Here is a 25,256-nt window from a genome sequence, read left to right as displayed (position 1 = left end):
CCTGTAACTAAACACGACGTGCGCAATCTGCTTGCGCATGTCCTGTTTGCGCACATCCAACATAAAAACCCAGCTGTCAAGGCGGGTACATTAAAATGTATTTATTTTCTGGCTAGGTAGCAAGCTATTTTCTTCTTTGGAATACGTTTTTGGAAGCTATTGTCCAAATCACTGTTATTAAGAGTTTTCTACAACTCTATCTTTGTAGTCTGATGCTATTTACAGAAATCGATTACGCTCAAATCAAATGTATTTATAAAGCCCTTCTTACATCAGCTGATACCTCAAAGTGCTGTACAGAAACCCAGCCTAAAACCCCAAACAGCAAGCAATGCAGGTATAGAAGCACCTAAGCTACGCTAAGTTGTTTTGCAAGCTATTTTTTAAGTTAGCTCGATTCTTCTGTATAGAGACATAGCAAGCTGGCATAATCATTAGACAAGGAATCCTTGCCAAGACCTATCAACTGACATAAGTCCCATGATTTATTGATCACCCAGTTATATCTGTAGTTTTTGTAGAAGCACGACTGAAGTAGAAAATAATTTGTTTAGCTTTTGCATTGCCTGCATTCTTTGAATCTGTACTGCACTTTGATTAAAGTAAAGCCCCGTCTAAAACCATTTATAATTGTCTGTCCCCACTCCCCAGTTAGACAGGGTACCTACGAGCGTCATTCTGCTTCACAATGCCCTGGGGTACGTAAAGTAGTGATTTTACGTCACGCTGTAACACATACACTCACTTTGTTTGCATCATCAGCCTGTGGGGATGTTTTTCAGCGGCAGAGACTTGGAGACTAGTTAGGTTCGAGGGAAAGATGAACGTAGCAAAGTAGAGAGAGATCCTTGATGAAACCCTTCTCCAGAGCGCTCAGGACCTCAGACTGGGGCAAAGGTTCACCTTCTAACAGGACAACAACCCTAAACACACAGCCAAGACAACACAGGAGTGGCTTCGGGACAAGTCTCTGAGTGGCCCCGCCAGAGCCCGGGCTTGAACTCGTTCGAACATCTCTGGAGAGACCCGAAAATAGCTGTGTAGCGACGCTCCCCGTCCAACCTGACAGAGCTTGAGAGGATCTGCAGAGCAGAATGGGAGAAACTCCCCAAATATAGGTGTGCCGAACTTGGAGTGTCATACCCAAGAAGACTTGAGGCTGTAATCAAAGAATAACATGCTAATTAACAGGGATGTTAACCATTTTGTGCACACAGTTTGAAAGGTCTGGAACATTTCTGGGATCTTTTTTTCAGCGCATGAAAGATGGGACCAACACTTTAGATGCTGCATTTATATTTTATTTCAGTATAATAGAATCATAGTATATGTACAGTGGGGAGAACAAGTACACTGCCGATTTTGCAGGTTTTCCTACTTACAAAGCATGTAGAGGTCTGTAATTTTTTTTATCATAGGTACACTTCAACTGTGAGAGACAGAATCTAAAACAAAAATCCAGAAAATCACATTGTATGATTTTTAAGTAATTAATTTGCATTTTATTGCAACTGGGAGAAGGTTTTACGGACTCCATCCTCCAGGAACACCAGGGCCTCCCTGTAGGGACAGCAGGGACACTGAGGAGGCCCCATGGACGTAGCTAAAGCTCTGCCCTGGGACCAGGGGGGGACTGTCCACATGGAGGGATCTGTTGAGGGACCAGGGGGGGACTGTCCACATGGAGGGATCTGTTGAGGGACCAGGGGGGGGACTGTCCACATGGAGGGATCTGTTGAGGGACCAGGGGGACTGTCCACATGGAGGGATCTGTTGAGGGACCAGGGGGACTGTCCACATGGAGGGATCTGTTGAGGGACCAGGGGGGACTGTCCACATGGAGGGATCTGTTGAGGGACCAGGGCGGGACTGTCCACATGGAGGGATCTGTTGAGGGACCAGGGGGACTGTCCACATGGAGGGATCTGTTGAGGGACCAGGGGGGACTGTCCACATGGAGGGATCTGTTGAGGGACCAGGGGGGGGGGGACTGTCCACATGGAGGGATCTGTTGAGGGACCAGGGGGGGACTGTCCACATGGAGGGATCTGTTGAGGGACCAGGGGGGGACTGTCCACATGGAGGGATCTGTTGAGGGACCAGGGAGGGACTGTCCACATGGAGGGATCTGTTGAGGGACAGACGTAACGTATTATAAGCCATTATAAGACATTATGATGAAGATGTTATAAAGGACCAGCAGCGTCACTGAAGAGGTCCTATGACTGTAGCTACAAGCTCAAATAGGTGTACTGCTTATAAATGTGATATGCCGTGGTTATAAATGTATTATCCCTCTAGTGGTGTGGGGGCTGTGCTTTGGCAAAGTGGGTGGGGTTATATCCTTCCTGTTTGGCCCTGTCCGGGGGTGTCCTCGGATGGGGCCACAGTGTCACCTGACCCCTCCTGTCTCAGCCTCCAGTATTTATGCTGCAGTAGTTTGTGTCGGGGGGCTGGGGTCAGTTTGTTATATCTGGAGTACTTCTCCTGTCCTATTCGGTGTCCTGTGTGAATCTAAGTGTGCGTTCTCTAATTCTCTCCTTCTCTCTTTCTTTCTCTCTCTCGGAGGACCTGAGCCCTAGGACCATGCCCCAGGACCACCTGACATGATGACTCCTTGCTGTCCCCAGTCCACCTGGCCATGCTGCTGTTCCAGTTTCAACTGACCTGAGCCCTAGGACCATGCCCCAGGACTACCTGACATGATGACTCCTTGCTGTCCCCAGTCCACCTGGCCATGCTGCTGTTCCAGTTTCAACTTCCACCTGACTGTGCTGCTGCTCCAGTTTCAACTGTTCTGCCTTATTATTATTCGACCATGCTGGTCATTTATGAACATTTGAACATCTTGGCCATGTTCTGTTATAATCTCCACCCGGCACAGCCAGAAGAGGACTGGCCACCCCACATAGCCTGGTTCCTCTCTAGGTTTCTTCCTAGGTTTTGGCCTTTCTAGAGAGTTTTTCCTAGCCACCGTGCTTCTACACCTGCATTGCTTGCTGTTTCGGGTTTTAGGCTGGGTTTCTGTACAGCACTTTTAGATATCAGCTGATGTACGAAGGGCTATATAAATACATTTGATTTGATTTGATATTAGGAACGTGGAAAGATACTACGCCTTGCAAAATAGTATTCATACCCCTTTGGATTTCCTTCCTGTCCTGCAGCTCAGTTCAGTAGCTTTAATGTGTCTGGGGTGTTTAATACATCATCCACAGCATAATGATTAACTTGGCCGTGCTCAAAGAGGTATCCAAGGGTGTTTTGTTTTGGTTACCCATCTACCAATCCCTGCTCTTCTTTATAAATGCTTTCAAAAAGCTCCCTGGTCTTTGTAGTTGAATCTGTGCTTGAAATGTAGTACTTGACTGAGGGACCTTCCAGATGTTGTATATATGGGGGACAGAGGAAGGGTTAGTCAATCAAATATCTTGTCAAGCCCTTTTATTTCACACAGAGTCCATGTAACTTATTATGTGATTTGTTAAACTACATTTTACTCTCAAACGAATTTAGGCTTTCCTGGACAAAGGGGCTGAATACTTCTGCAATGACTATATTTGAATCATGTTAATTTATATTACTAAAGATAAAACATGTTTTCTTCCACTTTAACATTATAGAGTATTTTGAGTAGATAATAATACAGTTAAATCAATTTTAATTCCACTTTGTAACACAATAAAATGTGAAGAAATTAATCCTTTAGCAAGACATTGTATACAGAGAGAGGTGCACAGGGGGGTGGAAACAGAGAAGGATGGGTTGGTGGACATTACCCATGACATGACAATACAATACTGGAGTTAGTCAAACATCAGAGAGGAAACCCCTGCATCCCTGACCCTAACCCGACCTCCTGTGGACCCTAACCCGACCTCCTGTGGGCCCTAACCCGACCTCCTGTGGAGTTCTGTGGGCTGTGGTTTCATAGTCGACCTCTCTCGGCTGTTCTGTTTGGGAGCCTACATAAACAGCAAGCCTCTATTAGAACAAATATGGCCCACCTCGCTCACTCAATATTATTCCCATCAGGTCACAGGACATGTGAAGTCTTTCAGAGGGGAAACTGGACTTAATGGATATGTGAAAAAACAAACATGTTCGGTGCCAAGACAACCACGTTGAACCTTGTTCCTTACAGCCAGGACAAAGCAGAAACTGGGCTGGACAATCCAAGTAAAAACATATTTGATTTGAAAAAAACATGTTTCTGAAAAGGAAATCTCACAAGGCATTGAAAGACATACCTTCAGTCTCAATAAATCCAGTCACATACAGGTCATTTAGTTTGTACTCTACAGTTAAATCAAATAAAAAACATGTGGTTTGCCGAATAAAGTTGAATAAAGAGAAATAATTCAACTAGTCCAACTCTGTGGATAATCTTTGCACCCAACACCAAATTAGCTCGGCTGTGATAAGAGACTAGTGTGTATGACAATGGTTAGAGAGTTAACCTAACTACCGCACCAGAGCCAGGTTGGGTTCCCAGGTGTCCATGTCTTCTGTCGTGAGGAGACCACCAGTAGAGGTTGTAACAAACCCCTTCTAGAGAACACACTGAGCTGTCTGAGGAGGTGAGTAGCCATGGTCTGAGGTACCAGAAGGACAGGACAGAGCAGGAGAGAAGAGGAGACTGGAGGGACCTTTGACCGAAGGCTTCGGGAGAGAGAATCACAATGTGTGTAGTGATATGTTTAACTCTTATCTAAACTGGTCTGATTGGGTATTTACAGGTTACAGGTATATATAGGTTACAGGTTACAGGCTATATAGGTTACAGGTTACAGGTATATATAGGTTACAGGTTACAGGCTATATAGGTTACAGGTTACAGGTATATATAGGTTACAGGTTACAGGTATATAGGTTACAGGTTACAGGCTATATAGGTTACAGGTATATAGGTTACAGGTTACAGGCTATATAGGTTACAGGTTACAGGCTATATAGGTTACAGGCTATATAGGTTACAGGTATATAGGTTACAGGTTACAGGTATATATAGGTTACAGGTTACAGGTATATATAGGTTACAGGTTACAGGCTATATAGGTTATAGGTTACAGGTATATATAGGTTACAGGTATATATAGGTTACAGGTATATAGGTTACAGGTTACAGGCTATATAGGTTACAGGTATATATAGGTTACAGGTTACAGGCTATATAGGTTACAGGTATATATAGGTTACAGGTTACAGGTAGATATAGGTTACAGGTATATAGGTTACAGGTTACAGGTTACAGGTATATATAGGTTACAGGTTACAGGTATATATAGGTTACAGGTTACAGGCTATATAGGTTACAGGTATATATAGGTTACAGGTTACAGGTAGATATAGGTTACAGGTATATAGGTTACAGGTATATAGGTTACAGGTTACAGGCTATATAGGTTACAGGTTACAGGTATATATAGGTTACAGGTTACAGGCTATATAGGTTACAGGTTACAGGTATATATAGGTTACAGGTTACAGGTTACAGGTATATAGGTTACAGGTATATATAGGTTACAGGTTACAGGCTATATAGGTTACAGGTATATATAGGTTACAGGTTACAGGTAGATATTACAGGTATATAGGTTACAGGTATATATAGGTTACAGGTTACAGGTATATATAGGTTACAGGTTACAGGTATATATAGGTTACAGGTTACAGGTATATAGGTTACAGGTATATATAGGTTACAGGTTACAGGTATATATAGGTTACAGGTTACAGGTATATATAGGTTACAGGTTACAGGCTATATAGGTTACAGGTTACAGGTATATATAGGTTACAGGTTACAGGTATATATAGGTTACAGGTTACAGGTATATATAGGTTACAGGTTACAGGTATATATAGGTTACAGGTTACAGGTATATATAGGTTACAGGTTACAGGTGTATATAGGTTACAGGTTACAGGTATATATAGGTTACAGGTTACAGGCTATATAGGTTACAGGTTACAGGTATATATAGGTTACAGGTTACAGGTATATATAGGTTACAGGTATATATAGGTTACAGGCTATATAGGTTACAGGTTACAGGTATATATAGGTTACAGGTTACAGGTATATATAGGTTACAGGTTAATATAGGTTACAGGTTACAGGTATATATAGGTTACAGGTTACAGGCTATATAGGTTACAGGTTACAGGTATATATAGGTTACAGGTTACAGGCTATATAGGTTACAGGTTACAGGTATATATAGGTTACAGGTTACAGGTATATATAGGTTACAGGTTACAGGTATATATAGGTTACAGGTTACAGGCTATATAGGTTATAGGTTACAGGTATATATAGGTTACAGGTATATAGGTTACAGGTTACAGGCTATATAGGTTACAGGTTACAGGTATATATAGGTTACAGGTTACAGGCTATATAGGTTACAGGTTACAGGTATATATAGGTTACAGGTTACAGGCTATATAGGTTATAGGTTACAGGTATATATAGGTTACAGGTTATAGGTTACAGGTTACAGGTATATAGGTTACAGGTTACAGGTATATATAGGTTACAGGTTACAGGTATATATAGGTTACAGGTTACAGGCTATATAGGTTACAGGTTACAGGTATATATAGGTTACAGGTTACAGGTATATATAGGTTACAGGTTACAGGTATATATAGGTTACAGGTTACAGGTGTATATAGGTTACAGGCTATATAGGTTACAGGTTACAGGTATATATAGGTTACAGGTTACAGGTATATATAGGTTACAGGTTACAGGTATATATAGGTTACAGGTTACAGGTAGGTTACAGGTTACAGGTTACAGGTATATATAGGTTACAGGTTACAGGTATATAGGTTACAGGTTACAGGTATATATAGGTTACAGGTTACAGGTAGATATAGGTTACAGGTTACAGGCTATATAGGTTACAGGTTACAGGTATATATAGGTTACAGGTTACAGGTATATATAGGTTACAGGTTACAGGTATATAGGTTACAGGCTATATAGGTTACAGGTTACAGGTAGATATAGGTTACAGGTTACAGGCTATATAGGTTACAGGTTACAGGTATATATAGGTTACAGGTTACAGGCTATATAGGTTACAGGTATATATAGGTTACAGGTTACAGGTAGATATAGGTTACAGGTTACAGGTATATATAGGTTACAGTCATGTAGAGGCAACGGTTTTAGCTTGGTATGTCAAGGTGGGTTGTTTGGTGAAAAAAAGAGGGTAAACAAAATGTCAATTTGAAATATATATATTTTTTAAGTATATACTTTTCTAAATTTTTCTGGCTTGCACGGTGATGTGTGTGGAAATGTGTGTTGGTGCATGTAAGAGTAAGCATGCTGTGAAAAACTGAAGATAATAAGTTAATTTACTTTTAACCCTCAAGCTTCCAAAATGCTTCACATACTCATTGTTGTCAACAACAATGACAGAAGGAAGTGAACAGGGTCGCCATGGTATCCCCTCACCGAAGACTGAACAGGGCCCTTCATGGTAGACCATCACCGAAGACTGAACAGGGCCCTTCATGGTATCCCCTCACCGAAGACTGAACAGGGCCCTTCATGGTATCCCCTCACCGAAGACTGAACAGGGCCCTTCATGGTATCCTCTCACCGAAGACTGAACAGGGCCCTTCATGGTAGACCGTCACCGAAGACTGAACAGGGCCCTTCATGGTATCCCCTCACCGAAGACTGAACAGGGTCTTCATGGTATCCCCTCACCGAAGACTGAACAGGGTCTTCATGGTATTACATTTACATTTACATTTAAGTCATTTAGCAGACGCTCTTATCCAGAGCGACTTACAAATTGGAATCCCCTCACCGAAGACTGAACAGGGTCTTCATGGTATCCCCTCACCGAAGACTGAACAGGGCCCTTCTTGGTATCCCCTTACCAAAGACTGAACAGGGCCCTTCATGGTATCCCCTCACCGAAGACTGAACAGGGCCCTTCATGGTATCCCCTCACTGAAGACTGAACAGGGTCTTCATGGTAACTCGTCACCGAAGACTGAACAGGGTCGCCATGGTATCCCCTCACCGAAGACTGAACAGGGCCCTTCATGGTATCCCCTCACTGAAGACTAAACAGGTCCCTTCATGGTATCGCCTCACTGAAGACTGAACAGGGCCCTTCATGGTATCCCCTCACTGAAGACTAAACAGGGTCTTCATGGTAACTCGTCACCGAAGACTGAACAGGGTTGCCATGGTATCCCCTCACCGAAGACTGAACAGGGTCGCCATGGTATCCCCTCACTGAAGACTGAACAGGGCCCTTCATGGTATCCCCTCACTGAAGACTGAACAGGGCCCTTCATGGTATCCCCTCACCGAAGACTGAACAGGGTCTCCATGCTAGCTCGTCACCGAAGACTGAACAGGGTCTCCATGGTAGCTCGTCACCGAAGACTGAACAGGGTCTCCATGGTAGCTCGTCACCGAAGACTGAACAGGGTCTCCATGGTAGCTCGTCACCGAAGACTGAACAGGGTCTCCATGGTAGCTCGTCACTGAAGACTGAACAGGGCCTCCATGGTAGCTCATCATCGAAGACTGAACAGGGCCTCCATATTAGCCCTTCATCGAAGACTGAACAGGGCCTCCATATTAGCCCTTCATCGAAGACTGAAGAAGATACTTGACAACATGATTGAGTGGTCAGGTCTTTCACTGTTTGGCCCAGGTTGGGGGAAGGAAACTGTGAAAAAGGAAGTTGAATTAGCCTATTTACTTTCAAACCTCAAGCTACCAGCATTCTTCACCAGCCATCATTGGAGCCGTCTCACTGAAAGGCCAAAGATGACAATTGAGCAGGTAATTGATCAGATAATTGACCAAGTAATTGGTCAGATAATTGATCAGGTAATTTATAATTGATCAGGTAACTGATCAGATATTTGACTGATCAGGTCTTTCACTGGACACAGTCTTCAGTATTATGTGTTTACCAGTTAATAAAAGTAGAACAACTGGTCAGGTTCAAAAAGACTCAGATAAGACATGACAAGAATCGGGGTTGTGAGTGACAGGACACGCTAATGGAGGCACGTCTTATACAGTATGTGGCAGAGTCTGGACCATATCTTAAAAAGTACACCAAATTTGACAAATAGGCTTCATTGGTAATTTTTCAAAACTGTCATTTGGCTGTCATGATGATTATTAAAACAACTGTACATCACACATTCCACAAGGTGGCGATAAGGGTGAGTGGAAGGAAATGAGAAAATAGCAGGAAGTGAATGACATCAGAGCTGTGTTAACAAGAACTGTTGTATTAAAATTGAAGACCTACAAAAAGAAATTGAACTGTATTTTAAGACGGTTAAATGCTCTACTAACAAAAAAGCTGTTAGAATTGTAAGTATATGCATGTCCCTTAAGGTCCTTGTGTAATTGTAATGTGATATTGTACCCCCTAGCTCGATTGTCCATTGTTTGTAATCTATGTATGCTTGTGTTCCCTCATGTGCTTTATGTATTGATTTGTTGTTAATAAAAAAGTATTAAAATTGAAGACCTATTCAATCCGATCCGTCCTCAAATTCAGATTATTATTATACAGTGATTATAAAACAAGACTGACACAATGAACACAAATCAATTTACTTTTATTGAAAAAGTTTAATATTCTGTAAACATTCAATATTAAATCTTCAGAAATAAGTTGACTAAAATACAAAATATTTGTATATCCTTTCATACATAAGGCTATCGTTTCATTTCCAGTTATATCAAGGCATCTAAGAAGTCACAGAGGATATTCAAGAAGGTGCAGGAATACATTCATAGCCATACTCAGTGTTGTCACGGTGACAGTGTACAAACAATCATAATCTCCTCCTAAAACCAAACAGTTAAAGCACTAAATAGTTAGGTCGCCCATGTTATTGGCAGTACAAATGCCGCAATTCGTGAGTAACACTGCTCTAGCACAGGGTTGTCAAACTCATTTTGCTCTGCGGGCCGCATTCAGTCTTCACCAAGGGCCGGAGTGCCGCACTTAAAATGTGTATGTATTGTCTTGGCGTCAAAATGTGCAAAAATGTCCTTTATCCATCGGTTTGGGAATTTATGATGCTCCCTGACTGTCTAGCTTTCATTATGATGACTGTTAGCTAGCTGGACAAAGTGAAGAGACTATAAATGTAGCTTTCATTATGATGACTGTTAGCTAGCTGGACAGAGTGAAGAGACTATATATGTAGCTTTCATTATGATGACTGTTAGCTAGCTGGACAGAGTGAAGAAACTAAATGTAGCTTTCATTATGATGACTGTTAGCTAGCTGGACAGAGTGAAGAGACTATAAATGTAGCTTTCATTATGATGACTGTTAGCTAGCTGGACAGAGTGAAGAGACTATATATGTAGCTTTCATTATGATGACTGTTAGCTAGCTGGACATAGTGAAGAGACTATAAATGTAGCTTTCATTATGATGACTGTTAGCTAGCTGGACATAGTGAAGAGACTATAAATGTAGCTTGCATTATGATGACTGTTAGCTAGCTGGACAGAGTGAAGAGACTATATATGTAGCTTTCATTATGATGACTGTTAGCTAGCTGGACAGAGTGAAGAGACTATAAATGTAGCTTTCATTATGATGACTGTTAGCTAGCTGGACAGAGTGAAGAGACTATAAATGTAGCTTTAATTATGATGGCTGATAGCTAGCTGGACAAAGTGAAGAGACTATATATGTAGCTTTCATTATGATGACTGTTAGCTAGCTGGACAGAGTGAAGAGACTATAAATGTAGCTTTCATTATGATGACTGTTAGCTAGCTTGACAGAGTGAAGAGACTATATATGTAGCTTTCATTATGATGACTGTTAGCTAGCTGGACAGAGTGAAGAAACTATAAATGTAGCTTTCAGCTAGCTGGACAGAGTGAAGAGACTATAAATGTAGCTTTCATTATGATGACTGTCAGCTAGCTGGACAGAGTGAAGAGACTATAAATGTAGCTTTCATTATGATGACTGTTAGCTAGCTGGACAGAGTGAAGAGACTATAAATATAGCTTTCATTATGATGACTGTTAGCTAGCTGGACAGAGTGAAGAGACTATAAATGTAGCTTTCATTATGATGACTGTTAGCTAGCTGGACAGAGTGAAGAAACTAAATGTAGCTTTCATTATGATGACTGTTAGCTAGCTGGACAGAGTGAAGAGACTATACATGTAGCTTTCATTATGATGACTGTTAGCTAGCTGGACAGAGTGAAGAGACTATAAATGTAGCTTTCATTATGATGACTGTTAGCTAGCTGGACAGAGTGAAGAAACTAAATGTAGCTTTCATTATGATGACTGTTAGCTAGCTGGACAGAGTGAAGAAACTATAAATGTAGCTTTCATTATGATGACTGTTAGCTAGCTGGACAGAGTGAAGAGACTATAAATGTAGCTTTCATTATGATGACTGTTAGCTAGCTGGACAGAGTGAAGAGACTATATATGTAGCTTTCATTATGATGACTGTTAGCTAGCTGGACAGAGTGAAGAAACTAAATGTAGCTTTCATTATGATGACTGTTAGCTAGCTGGACAGAGTGAAGAGACTATAAATGTAGCTTTCATTATGATGACTGTTAGCTAGCTGGACAGAGTGAAGAGACTACATTTAGGTCCATTATCATTTCTAAATAGTTATGGTTCGGTTTTAATAATTTAAATGTCGATTGAGATTGTTAGTCAAAAAATGTTACAAATTCAACTATTTATTAGACAGTTCTACTGCAGCGTCTACTAGTGGGCCGTATGTTAGACAGTTCTACTGTAGCGTCTATTAGTGGGCCGTATGTTAGACAGTTCTACTGTAGCGTCTACTAGTGGGCCGTATGTTAGACAGTTCTACTGTAGCGTCTACTAGTGGGCCGTATGTTAGACAGTTCTACTGTAGCGTCTATTAGTGGGCCGTATGTTAGACAGTTCTACTGTAGCGTCTACTAGTGGGCCGTATGTTAGACAGTTCTACTGTAGCGTCTACTAGTGGGCCGTATGTTAGACAGTTCTACTGTAGCGTCTACTAGCGGGCTGTATGTTAGACAGTTCTACTGTAGCGTCTACTAGTGGGCCGTATGTTAGACAGTTCTACTGTAGCGTCTATTAGTGGGCCGTATGTTAGACAGTTCTACTGTAGCGTCTACTAGTGGGCCGTATGTTAGACAGTTCTACTGTAGCGTCTATTAGTGGGCCGTATGTTAGACAGTTCTACTGTAGCGTCTACTAGTGGGCCGTATGTTAGACAGTTCTACTGTAGCGTCTACTAGTGGGCCGTATGTTAGACAGGTCTACTGTAGCGTCTACTAGTGGGCCGTATGGACGACAGTTCTACTGTAGCGTCTACTAGTGGGCCGTATGGACGACAGTTCTACTGTAGCGTCTACTAGTGGGCCGTATGTTAGACAGTTCTACTGTAGCGTCTACTAGTGGGCCGTATGTTAGACAGTTCGACTGTAGCGTCTACTAGTGGGCCGTATGTTAGCCAGTTCTACTGTAGCGTCTACTAGTGGGCCGTATGTTAGACAGTTCTACTGTAGCGTCTACTAGTGGGCCGTATGTTAGACAGTTCTACTGTAGCGTCTACTAGTGGGCCGTATGTTAGACAGTTCTACTGTAGCGTTTACTAGTGGGCCGACAGTCCTACTGTAGCGTCTACTGGTGGGCCGTATGTTAGACAGTCCTACTGTAGCGTTTACTAGTGGGCCGAGAGAGAGAGAGAGAGAGAGACAGAGAGAGAGAGAGAGAGAGACTTCCAAATCCAGACTGAATCTGTGTGCAAACCCTGTGTTGTGAATGCCTGTTTATGTACGTATGTACATACATAGGAATCACAGTGATGATAACAGTAGTGTATGTGTAACCTCCCAGTTCTTCCCTCTGAAGACAGCAGACACCACAGAGATCCTTCATTGATTCATCATAGTGAGGTGTTACACAGTGAGCAGTTCCTGTGATATGCTGCAGTTCCTACAGGCCAAGGCTCATGGAAGGCTACCTCCTTACTTCATTCTCATTCTAGATGTAATTCTAAGGCAGGCAGGTAGACAGTTTGTCTTACTGGGTTACACACGTGCATATTAGTAAGTCACACGTTGGTGACACAAACAGTGTCCGCTGATCTCCCTCCCTGTGTAGAAGGAACATGGCTGTACTGGCAGTCAGGGACTAGGCTGATAGCAGGCTTCCCTCCCTGTGTAGAAGGAACATGGCTGTACTGGCAGTCAGGGACTAGGCTGATAGCAGGCTTCCCTCCCTGTGTAGAAGGAACATGGCTGTACTGGCAGTCAGGGACTAGGCTGATAGCAGGCTTCCCTCCCTGTGTAGAAGGAACATGGTGGTACTGGCAGTCAGGGACTAGGCTGATAGCAGGCTTCTGTTGGTACGCAGCAGCAGGAGGACCTGCTCTCTTCTTCTCTTCCCTCTTCTTCTGTCTGTCCAGATAGTAGAACGCTGCGATGAGGAAGAGGCCAGAGGAGGAGACGGTCACACTGCAGGCATAGAACACATAAGAGTAGTGTCCTGTACTGTCCACCAACATGCCTGGAAGAGAGGGAAGAGAGAGGAGAGAGGGGAGAGAGAGGGGAGAGAGAAGAGAGGGAAGAGGGAAGAGAGAGAAGAGAGGGAGGAGAGGGAAGAGAGGGAAGAGATGGAAGAGAGGGAAGAGAGGGAAGAGAGGGAAGAGAGGGAAGAGAGGGAAGAGAGGGAGAGAGGGAAGAGAGGGAAGAGAGGGGAGAGAGAGGAGAGAGAAGAGAGAGGGAGAGAGAGGGGAAGAGGGGAGAGGGGAGAGAGAGGGAGAGAGAGGGAGAGAGGGAAGAGAGAGGAGAGAGAGAGGGAAGAGAGGGGAGAGAGAGAGGAGGAGAGAGAGAGAGGGAGAGAGGAAGAGAGAGAGAGAGAGAGAGAGAGGGGAGAGAGAGAGGGAGAGAGGAGAGAGGGAAGAGAGAGGAGAGAGAGGGAAGAGAGGAGAGAGAGAGGGAAGAGAGGGGAGAGAGAGAGAGGAGAGGGGAAGAGAGGGAGAGAGAGAAGAGAGGGGAGAGAGAGAAGAGAGGGGAGAGAGAGAAGAGAGGGGAGAGAGAGAAGAGAGGGAAGAGAGGGGAGAGAGGGACATGGCAACAGGCACAGAGTTAGGAAAGATGTGGGGAACACTTCATTTGAAGGACACCTACATTACCATGTCATGGCACGTTCATAACCACACAAAACAGTTCATGAGCAGTACATAAAGCATTTCCTAGAAGGCTTGTATCAACAACCACGCGTGGGGCTACGACAGTGAAAGAACAGCTATATTTAAGCGTGTCGGTGTGTGTCCTCATAACACATTCCTCTGTACTGAATGCTAGTTCAGTACAGCTCTGCCAGGACCCACTGAGCACAGGGCTAGTCGGCTACTACCAGGCGTTGACATTAGAGTTGCCATGGCGCTGGAAACCAGAGACCACCTTAGGAGTTCAGCAGGGGTACACTAGGCCACGCCCTCCTCCAGTCAGCCTGCCCAAGAGCCGTTCCCTGTCGACCCAGACCTTCCTACCCGCCTGACGCACGCACACACAGACACACACGCACATTGTGGAAACCAGAGCACATGACCCATTCACATCCCCAGCTAGACATGGGAATCCAGCAGAAAGAAACCAGAGCACATGACCCATTCACATCCCCAGCTAGACATGGGAATCCAGCAGAAAGAACATTCCATTTCCCTGTGTGACAAAACTCATTGTCTCCCCAGTCCTCAGATAACAGGTTTATACTGGGCTTAACTCATACCCTCCCCAGTCCTCATATAACAGGTTTATACTGGGCTTAACTCATACCCTCCCCAGTCCTCATATAACAGGTTTATACTGGGCTTAACTCATACCCTCCCCAGTCCTCATATAACAGGTTTATACTGGGCTTAACTCATACCCTCCCCAGTCCTCATATAACAGGTTTATACTGGGCTTAACTCATACCCTCCCCAGTCCTCATATAACAGGTTTATACTGGGCTTAACTCATACCCTCCCCAGTCCTCATATAACAGGTTAATACTGGGCTTAACTCATACCCTCCCCAGTCCTCATATAACAGGTTTATACTGGGCTTAACTCATACCCTCCCCAGTCCTCATATAACAGGTTTATACTGGGCTTAACTCATACCCTCCCCAGTCCTCATATAACAGGTTTATACTGGGCTTAACTCATACCCTCCCCAGTCCTCATATAACAGGTTTATACTGGGCTTAACTCATACCCTCCCCAGTCCTCATATAACAGGTTTATACTAGGCATAACTCATAGTCTCCCCAGTCCTCACATAACAGGTTTATACTGGGCTTAACTCATACCCCACACCCCCTATAGCCCCCACAGTGGTGTAACACACCCCCTATAGCCCCCACAACCCCCCACTCCCCAGATAGCATATGAACATGTCATAAGCCATGTAAAGAATATATACATAATTCAAGAAAATGAGCTGTAAAACTGAAAATGTCCCATGGCATAGCTCCCACAGTGGCGTACCACACCCCCCTATTGCCTCCCCATGGCATAATGTGTAGCGGTACAATCCTGACAGGAGCGACACACACAGTACCTGCGAGCGGCGGTCCAATCAGCAGTGTTCCACTCTCTAACATACTGATGAGACCCAGGGCAGAGGGGAACCGGCTCATCTCCACCGTCTCCATCAGCACCGTGAAGAGCAGAGAGCCAATCACAGACATGGACAGACCAAAGATGACCACGTAGATCAGGAGCACGGGGAAGGTGGCGGCCGCACCACAGATACTGTTACTCAGCCCGTTGACCAGGAGGGCTACCGCAAACACATACACAAAACAGCCACTGCCCCTGAGAGGGGGAGGAGGAGGAAGAGGAGGAAGAGAAAACCAATTTATTATCCATTTTTGTTTTCAGATCACATAATTTTTTATTAAATGTTTTCTTGCTTGGGATTCGAACCAGCAACCCTCCGGTCCAGTTGCTGACCCACTCCTAACCTCTAACATCCAGGCTACAGTACCTGAAGCGCGGCAGGCCGAAGAAGACAGCCGCCACGGGTCTCACAGCAATGTTAACCAGGCCCAGTACGGCCATCAGTAGCGCGGCTCGGTCCTGTTCCATACCATTGGCTGTAGCATAGGGCACCAGGTAGACCAGGGGAACTACAAACCCCAACATCATCCACGTCACTCCCAGGGCGTAGGCACGGTAACGAGGGTTACTGACCAACAGGTCAAAGGCCATGTGTCTCCGTAGGAACACGACAAGGTCACTGAACGCTGTCCTAAGTCTTGTCTTAATTCCCTCCTTCTCCTGTTGGAGAGGACCTTTGATTGGTTGCTTGCTGAGCCCCTGTGCAGCCTTGTTAGTGAGTGTCCTCTGGGCTCCACTGTGTTTGGCCCCCAGGGGCCTCATGACAGCCCCACACACGCAGCAGTTCAACAACAGCCCTCCCAGGACCAGGAAGCTGCCTCTCCAGCCAAACTGGCCCAGCAGGAAGTTGGCCAGCAGGGGTAAGGTGCTGAGGCCCAGGGCCGTGCCGGTGGACGACAGGGCGTTGGCAAACGCCCGCCGCCTCAAAAAGTAGTGGCCCATCATGGTCACAGAGGGCTGGAAGGACAGGCAGAACCCCAACCCTATATGAGGAGGACAGAGGAACTGATGAGGGTGACTCATAATGCCCCATAGAAAGAAGGAGAGACGTCTTATATTGGGGGGTTATAGTGTGTGTGTGTGTGTGTGTGTGTGTGTGTGTGTGTGTGTGTGTGTACCCTCTGACCTGCGATGATGCTGGTGATGTAGAGTTCTGTGATGGTTCTGGCCAGGGCGCTGACCACCATGCCTAGTCCACTCAGAACCCCTCCCACCATCACCGTTACCCGGCAACCAAAGCGCTCCACGAGCACGCTGCATAGTGGACCTGGAGAGACAGGAAACAATGTACACACACACACACACACACAGGAAAACAATGTTGAATCAAAATACACACATTAACAAACCACACACTCCCCAAAAGTATACAATGGACTGATTATCATATCAGATCACAATAATTAGCATCATCAATGCATTATCACTGAACATGGAACAATAGTGTGCAAATAGAGGACAGGACGCTGTTCGTTTCCACTAAAACACAGCTGCTGAAAGCCACTCTGAAACGTTGTTCAGCAGACACTTCCTCCCCATGCCGGGAACATCTGGTGGACCACAGCTTCAAACTATACAACTCCAAATCAGTTCCCTCCCCAGTCGGCCAGACTTGTTAGTTGGTGTTACAGGCTTATGTACATGTGCTAACCACAATTAGCCTGGGAATAGGTCATGAGGTTACCCAGACAGGGACAGGTGTCGAAGTGTACAGGCTCTTACAATAATGTGATCAGAAACACATGATCTGAATGATCATCTTCCAGCTCTTCAATCCAACTCTCCAAGACAGACCAAGGCTAACAGGAGTACCTATCAGGCTAATTGATTCAAACGAACATGAGATTCAGAGTACTGAGAACTCTTGGTACTGTCTTTGATGTGGGAATAATGAGTCCATTCTTTGTGCCGTCTCATCTGTGCTCTTGTGTCATGATAATGTCTGCTCCAGTCATGTGGTCCAGTCTGGTCTCTGTCGTGATAATGTCTGCTCCAGTCATGTGGTCTAGTCTGGTCTCTGTCATGATAATGTCTGCTCCAGTCATGTGGTCTAGTCTGGTCTCTGTCGTGATAATGTCTGCTCCAGTCATGTGGTCCAGTCTGGTCTCTGTCATGATAATGTCTGCTCCAGTCATGTGGTCCAGTCTGGTCTCTGTCATGATAATGTCTGCTCCAGTCATGTGGTCCAGTCTGGTCTCTGTCGTGATAATGTCTGCTCCAGTCATGTGGTCTAGTCTGGTCTCTGTCATGATAATGTCTGCTCCAGTCTGGTCTCTGTCATGATAATGTCTGCTCCAGTCATGTGGTCCAGTCTGGTCTCTGTCGTGATAATGTCTGCTCCAGTCATGTGGTCTAGTCTGGTCTCTGTCATGATAATGTCTGCTCCAGTCATGTGGTCTAGTCTGGTCTCTGTCGTGATAATGTCTGCTCCAGTCATGTGGTCCAGTCTGGTCTCTGTCATGATAATGTCTGCTCCAGTCATGTGGTCCAGTCTGGTCTCTGTCATGATAATGTCTGCTCCAGTCATGTGGTCCAGTCTGGTCTCTGTCGTGATAATGTCTGCTCCAGTCATGTGGTCTAGTCTGGTCTCTGTCATGATAATGTCTGCTCCAGTCTGGTCTCTGTCATGATAATGTCTGCTCCAGTCATGTGGTCCAGTCTGGTCTCTGTCGTGGTCTGCAGTCTGGTCCAGTCTGGTCTCTGTCATGATAATGTCTGCTCCAGTCATGTGGTCCAGTCTGGTCTCTGTCGTGATAATGTCTGCTCCAGTCATGTGGTCCAGTCTGGTCTCTGTCGTGATAATGTCTGCTCCAGTCATGTGGTCCAGTCTGGTCTCTGTCGTGATAATGTCTGCTCCAGTCTGGTCTCTGTCATGATAATGTCTGCTCCAGTCATGTGGTCTAGTCTGGTCTCTGTCGTGATAATGTCTGCTCCAGTCATGTGGTCTAGTCTGGTCTCTGTCGTGATAATGTCTGCTCCAGTCTGGTCTCTGTCATGATAATGTCTGCTCCAGTCATGTGGTCCAGTCTGGTCTCTGTCATGATAATGTCTGCTCCAGTCTGGTCTCTGTCATGATAATGTCTGCTCCAGTCATGTGGTCCAGTCTGGTCTCTGTCGTGATAATGTCTGCTCCAGTCTGGTCTCTGTCATGATAATGTCTGCTCCAGTCATGTGGTCCAGTCTGGTCTCTGTCGTGATAATGTCTGCTCCAGTCTGGTCTCTGTCATGATAATGTCTGCTCCAGTCATGTGGTCTAGTCTGGTCTCTGTCGTGATAATGTCTGCTCCAGTCTGGTCTCTGTCATGATAATGTCTGCTCCAGTCATGTGGTCTAGTCTGGTCTCTGTCATGATAATGTCTGCTCCAGTCATGCGGTCTAGTCTGGTCTCTGTCATGATAATGTCTGCTCCAGTCATGTGGTCTAGTCTGTTTTCTAAGAATGTTCCTCAGTCCTTGGTGAACCCTATCCCTCCCTCCAGCTCTGTCTTAGTCTCCCTAGGCAGATGGGTTGCCTCCCACATGAACAGTGTTCTGACATACGCTTTGGCCCTGGGTCTGGGACTTCCGAGACTATTTCTGAAACTATCCCTCCATCTATTTTTCCCTCCATCCCATCTCTCCTTCCATCTCTCCCTCTGTCCCTACAACCATCCCTCCCTTTCATCTCTCCCTCTGTCCCTACAACCATCCCTCCCTTTCATCTCTCCCTCTGTCCCTACAACCATCCCTCCCTTTCATCTCTCCCTCAGTGTCCTCCAGATTAATTTGGTTAAAACCAAACCCTGTCCACTGGAAAATCATTGCAGCCTTAAAAATCATAATATCTTGGTCCAACTGAGAAAAAAAATCTCCAGTTTGACACACAGGCACTACATTCATTTTCCCAATACGACACATGATGCTGGTTCTCATCAGTTGTTGACTAAAAGCACTGCTAGCCAAGAACACATACTTACTATTGACTCATTTAGCAGACACTCTAATCCAGAGCAATTTACAGTAGTGAGGGCATATATTTTCATACTGGTCCCCCATGGGAATCAAACCTACAACCCTGGAGTTGCAAGCACCATGCTCTACCAACTGAGCCACACCAGACCACACACATATTTAACCTTTGTCAACTAGAAATGAAGAACACTGACATTACGCAACAATAATTACATGAATTCAGAATCTACAGTCATGGCATTGGATCGACTGGAGGTTTAATATAGATGGATCAACAGGAGTTTAATATAGATGGATCAAGTGGAGGTTTAATATAGATGGATCGACTGGAGGTTTAATATAGATGGATCAACTGGAGGTTTAATATAGATGGATCAAGTGGAGGTTTAATATAGATGGATCGACTGGAGGTTTAATAGATGGATCGACTGGAGGTTTAATATAGATGGATCGACTGGAGGTTTAATATAGATGGATCAACTGGAGGTTTAATATAGATGGATCAAGTTTTAATATAGATGGATCGACTGGAGGTTTAATATAGATGGATCGACTGGAGGTTTAATATAGATGGATCGACTGGAGGTTTAATATAGATGGATCAAGTGGAGGTTTAATATAGATGGATCGACTGGAGGTTTAATATAGATGGATCGACTGGAGGTTTAATATAGATGGATCGACTGGAGGTTTAATATAGATGGATCGACTGGAGGTTTAATATAGATGGATCAACTGGAGGTTTAATATAGATGGATCAACTGGAGGTTTAATATAGATGGATCAAGTGGAGGTTTAATATAGATGGATCAATGAGAGCGAGGGAGGGTCAGGGTGATAGAAAGAGGAGGAATGAGAGGGAGGGTCAGGGTGATAGAAAGAGGAGGAATGAGAGGGAGGGTCAGGGTGATAGAAAGAGGAGGAATGAGAGGGAGAGAGGGATGGTGATAGAAATAGGAGGAATGAGAGGGATGGTGATAGAAATAGGAGGAATGAGAGGGAGAGAGGGTCAGGGTGATAGAAATAGGAGGAATGAGAGGGAGAGAGGGTCAGGGTGATAGAGGAGGAATGAGAGGGAGGGAGGGTCAGGGTGATAGAGGAGGAATGAGAGGGAGGGTCAGGGTGATAGAGGAGGAATGGGAGGAATGGAGGGTCAGGGTGATAGGAGGAAGGGGAGGGAGGGGATGGTCAGGGTGATAGAAAGAGGAGGAATGAGAGGGAGAGAGGGTCAGGGTGATAGAGGAGGAAGGGGAGGGAGGGAGGGTCAGGGTGATAGAGGAGGAAGGGGAGGGAGGGAGGGTCAGGTTGATAGAAAGAGGAGGAATGAGAGGGAGAGAGGGTCAGGGTGATAGAAAGAGGAGGAATGAGAGGGAGAGAGGGTCAGGGTGATAGAGGAGGAACAGGGGGAGGGAGAGTGATGGAAGGGGAGGGAGGGAGGGTCAGGATGATAGAAAGAGGAGGAATGAGAGGGAGGGAGGGTCAGAGAGGGAGATAGATAAATAAACATTGGGCCACCAGAACAATGGACTACCGGTCCTGTCTGGCCCGTCTGGCCCTGAGCTACCGCCCTGTAATAACAAACAGAGGCTGAGTCATACACAACCCAACACACAAACACACCGCGGCACGTCTGAACCTGGGCCATCCGTTCTCACACACACGCGGGCCCGAACAGAAAGCATCCGCAGTGTTACCAGAACTCTTCACCTAACCTCTCACCCTTACTCTAAATACACAGCCTGCAAGGAAACACCCTATACTCCCTCTGTGTGTCCAAATAGTGTCCAGTGTGTGTGTGTGTGTGTGTCCAGTGTGTGTGTGTGTGTCCAGTGTGTGTGGTACATCTGAACCTGGGCCGTTCCCACAGGCGCAGGGTCACGGAAAGAGAGTTACCAGAACTCTTCACCTTAACCCCTCACATTTACTGTAAATCTACAGCCTGCCAGAAAAACTGACTAACACTTCATCTGTGTGTGTCCTGTGGGTTTGTGTCGAGTGTGTGTGTGTCCTGTGGGTTTGTGTCGAGTGTGTGTGTGTGTGTGTGTCCTGTGGGTTTGTGTCGAGTGTGTGTGTGTGTGTGTCCTGTGGGTTTGTGTCGAGTGTGTGTGGGGGTTTGTGTCGAGTGTGTGTGTGTATGTATGTGTGTGTGTGTGTGTGGGGGGGGGGGGTTGTGTGTGTCCTGTGGGTTTGTGTCAAGTGGGTGTGTGTGTGTGTGTCCTGTGGGTTTGTGTGTGTGTGTCCTGTGGGTTTGTGTCGAGTGTGTGTCCTGTGGGTTTGTGTCGAGTGGGTGTGTGTGTGTGTGTGTGTGTGTGTGTGTGTGTCCTGTGGGTTTGTGTCGAGTGTGTGTGTGTGTGTGTGTATTTCTGTGTCAACATACATTGAGGTGAAAGATAACACACAGTGAATCATTAACCTGTTGTACTGTTTCATTGAAACAGACTGTTATGTATTGGAAGTACTTCAATCAGCCAAATAAAGACACGACAACAAATGAGAGAGAGATGGTGTGTGTTCAATCATGCAACAATGCCTGAATGTACAATGACAGAAGCATCCTCACCACCAGCGTGCAGCACAGCAGTCATGATCGCAGGCACCCAGGACGTCTCTGTGTTGCTGGAGCTGAACTCAGCCTGTAGCTCCGTGTAAAAGATGCCAATACAGGAAGGGAAGGCCAGCGTTAGAGCCAGGACCAGGATAGTAGCCACCAGGACTACCCAGCCCCAGCCCCCATCCGGGGCCACCTGTTGGGCATACCCGTTCCCAGACAGTCCAGCCCCTGGTTCTCCAGTTGGGCCATTGTGGGGTGGTAACCCAGTAAGGTGGTGGTGTTGGAGGGAACCCTCCTCCTCCTCCTCATTTTCCTCCTGCTCCTCTGAGTCACTGTCTGTGCTCCTCCTCACAGTACTGTGGTTCACCCCGGTCCAGTCCTGAGACGACCGTGTCTCTACCACATCCTCTGACCCACTGGACCCCTCTGCCCCAACCTTGGAACCCCTGGACCCCTCTGCCCTAACCTCAGACCCCCTGGACCTCTCTGCCCTAACCTCGGGTCCCTTAGGCCCCTGGGGGCCCTCTCCTCCACTACCCCTCCTCAGCAGGACTGTGTCGCCCTGGTTATGGTTCTGTCTGGTCCTCTGGGTCCTGTGGGACTGGTTCTGTCTGGCCTCCAACTCCACCCCCTCTGTCATCCTGCCTAGCTGGCTGTGGACTGGGCCTTCTGCTAGATCAGCTTCCTGTGTGGAGTGTGACAGGGAGGGAAGAAGGGATAGATGAGATGGAGGGAAGGAGAGTGGGATTAGAAGAAGGGTGGGAAGGAGGTAGAAAAAGAGAGAGGGATGAGGAGGGAGGGGGAGGGAGAGAGAGAGAGGTAGAGAGAGAGCGAGAGAGAGGTCTGGTGTTGTTAGTTACTCAGAGGCAGCAGCAGCCTGGCTGTGGTATTGGCTCTGTGTCTAAACAGCCACTGATAATGGATGCAGAGGGACAAAGCAAAGCAGCCTCACTGGCTGAAGATATATTGTAAATGGATCAACTTGAGTAAATGTTTTCCACGAATACCCCAAAAATAGGCTATTAGACAGATCCTTTCTACCAATGCATAAAGTGTGTATAAGAGATCCAACTTTCTTTGTCTCAACACACTCACTTTTCAGCACCAGTATCTCTACTGCACATCATCATCTATCAGTCCAGTGTTAAATTGCTACATTGTAATGACGTCAGTACTACGGCCTATTTATTGCCGTTCTATGGTGTTATTGACTGTACGTTTGTTTCCATGTATTCCACACCTCAGCAATTTCAAAAAAAAATTCTCAGAAAGGTGAGTTCCAGACATTTCTAAAATTATGCAACATGTTATTGTTTATGGCCATCATGAAAAATTGTAACTATGTTGTTGTTTGTGTCGCACTGCTTTGCTTTATCTTGGCCAGGTCGCAGTTGTAAATGAGAACTTGTTCTCAACTATCTTACCTGGATAAATAAAGGTGAAATAAAAATATATCATAAAAAAAAAAAAAAAAACCAATTAGCCTCAAAGACTACCTAGCATATACATGGTAGATAGGATAATAACAAGGATGTACAGTCTATTGCTGTAGCTGTAATAAAGTCATATGCAATTGTACATTTAAATAGATTTGAACAGATAAGCAATGTGGCACTCACATTGATCATAAAATAACTGCATAATGACTGTAACCTATCCTACACAAATCCCGTTTCCTACGTGTCCCTGGTCAGCCCGTCAAAACCCGCAGAGATATTTCACCATTATCATGTCGATGAAGTCAGTGGGTGTTAGCGTAACTCATTTACCATGAATACGATTATATCACTTTTCACAATTACCGTAAATCGCGCGGCATCACCAATGTTTTCCCGGTGTCCATGTCCGGGCGTCAACACAGAACGCGTTAAGTCGCCCGCGGTACCGCTGGATGTGTGTGCAGACAGAAAACATATGCCTCTCAATCAGGTGGCGTTGCGTGAACTCGCAGTTCTTTCAAAAACGCTGTCAAATCAAATCCTGGAGAACACCGGAGGATTCAATCGCCTCTCTTGTTCTCAACTTTCATTTGCCGGTCTGCCTGGCAGAGAGCCATCAAACCCAGTCACAGCACTGGATAGGACAAATCTCTCCGGCACCAATATTATCCAATCAGTTTGCCTACAGACAAGCCGTCAACAAAAATCACCCTTTGTCATTATTGTAATCCCCAGGACTCGTGTTCACTTAATCTAAACTACTTCATAATACATACAGAATTATCAAGATTAGGTTTACCATATAAAGCCCGGTTGCCTGTTTATCGTATAGTTTCTCGTCAGAGGTCCCTTGCGAATTTGTCTCCATGGGAACAGAACGGCCCGGGTTTCTGGTTTGCACATGCATCGCTACAGGATATCAGACCGCAATAAATCTAGAATAATGTAACAATCATTGGCCATTTTGGAAACTAACATAACCTATTACAAAATATGTTGCAATGGGTCTAGGCTAAGTAATGATATTAACATTGTCAGATGACATTTGTCATAGCCTGTCCTCGATGATGCAATGTACAATCAGTTGCGCTTCTAGCTTGTATGGTTCCCTGGGCGAACCCCGCGACATTTGGAACAACACAAATAAATATTCATAACATTTAAAACTATATAAATATAAAAATATATACAAAAATACGCCTCATAAATGTAAAAAAAACAAGTAACAAAGTCAAATAGAAACAAATATATATAATCAAATTATTACACTATTAATTTACTACCTTGTCTGCTCGGGGATTCGATTCAGCAACTTTTCGGATACTGGCCCAACCACGAGCCTACATGTGTCTGTGACGTTTTTTAAGTAGCTGCATACCTTTATCTTCAGCGCGTTTCTCCTCTTTCCTCTTTTCCCTGATGGCTTAGAACTTTTCTTGTCCATTTATGTTGAATTGGCACTCGAGCATCAATACATTACCCATCCTCCAACACTGTCAACCAGGAGTCAAGACTACATTACCCATCCTCCAACACTGTCAACCAGGAGTCAAGACTACATTACCCATCCTCCAACACTGTTAACCAAGAGTCAAGACTACATTCCCCATCCTCCAACACTGTCAACCAAGAGTCAAGA

General features: G+C 45.1%; 1 protein-coding gene across 1 annotated transcript; it reads right to left on the bottom strand.

The window, feature by feature from the left end:
• Nucleotides 1-9,610: 9,610 nt before the first annotated feature.
• Nucleotides 9,611-24,380, bottom strand: LOC115118825 (monocarboxylate transporter 6-like). The gene is made up of 6 exons (XM_065010811.1): nt 23,981-24,380; nt 22,188-22,863; nt 16,804-16,944; nt 16,045-16,660; nt 15,616-15,872; nt 9,611-13,573 (listed from the first exon to the last, which is right to left on the bottom strand). Exons 2-6 carry the CDS (start codon nt 22,816-22,818, stop codon nt 13,119-13,121), a joined length of 2,100 nt encoding a protein of 699 aa, XP_064866883.1. The 5' UTR covers nt 22,819-22,863; nt 23,981-24,380; the 3' UTR covers nt 9,611-13,118.
• Between the last annotated feature and the right edge of the window lie 876 nt (nt 24,381-25,256).

Source organism: Oncorhynchus nerka, linkage group LG26 (assembly GCF_034236695.1).
Source record: "Oncorhynchus nerka isolate Pitt River linkage group LG26, Oner_Uvic_2.0, whole genome shotgun sequence".
In the NCBI taxonomy this organism is placed as follows: domain Eukaryota; kingdom Metazoa; phylum Chordata; class Actinopteri; order Salmoniformes; family Salmonidae; genus Oncorhynchus; species Oncorhynchus nerka.
The sequence above is the reverse complement of the archived record's forward strand: the minus strand, read 5'-3'. Positions and strand labels throughout refer to the sequence as shown.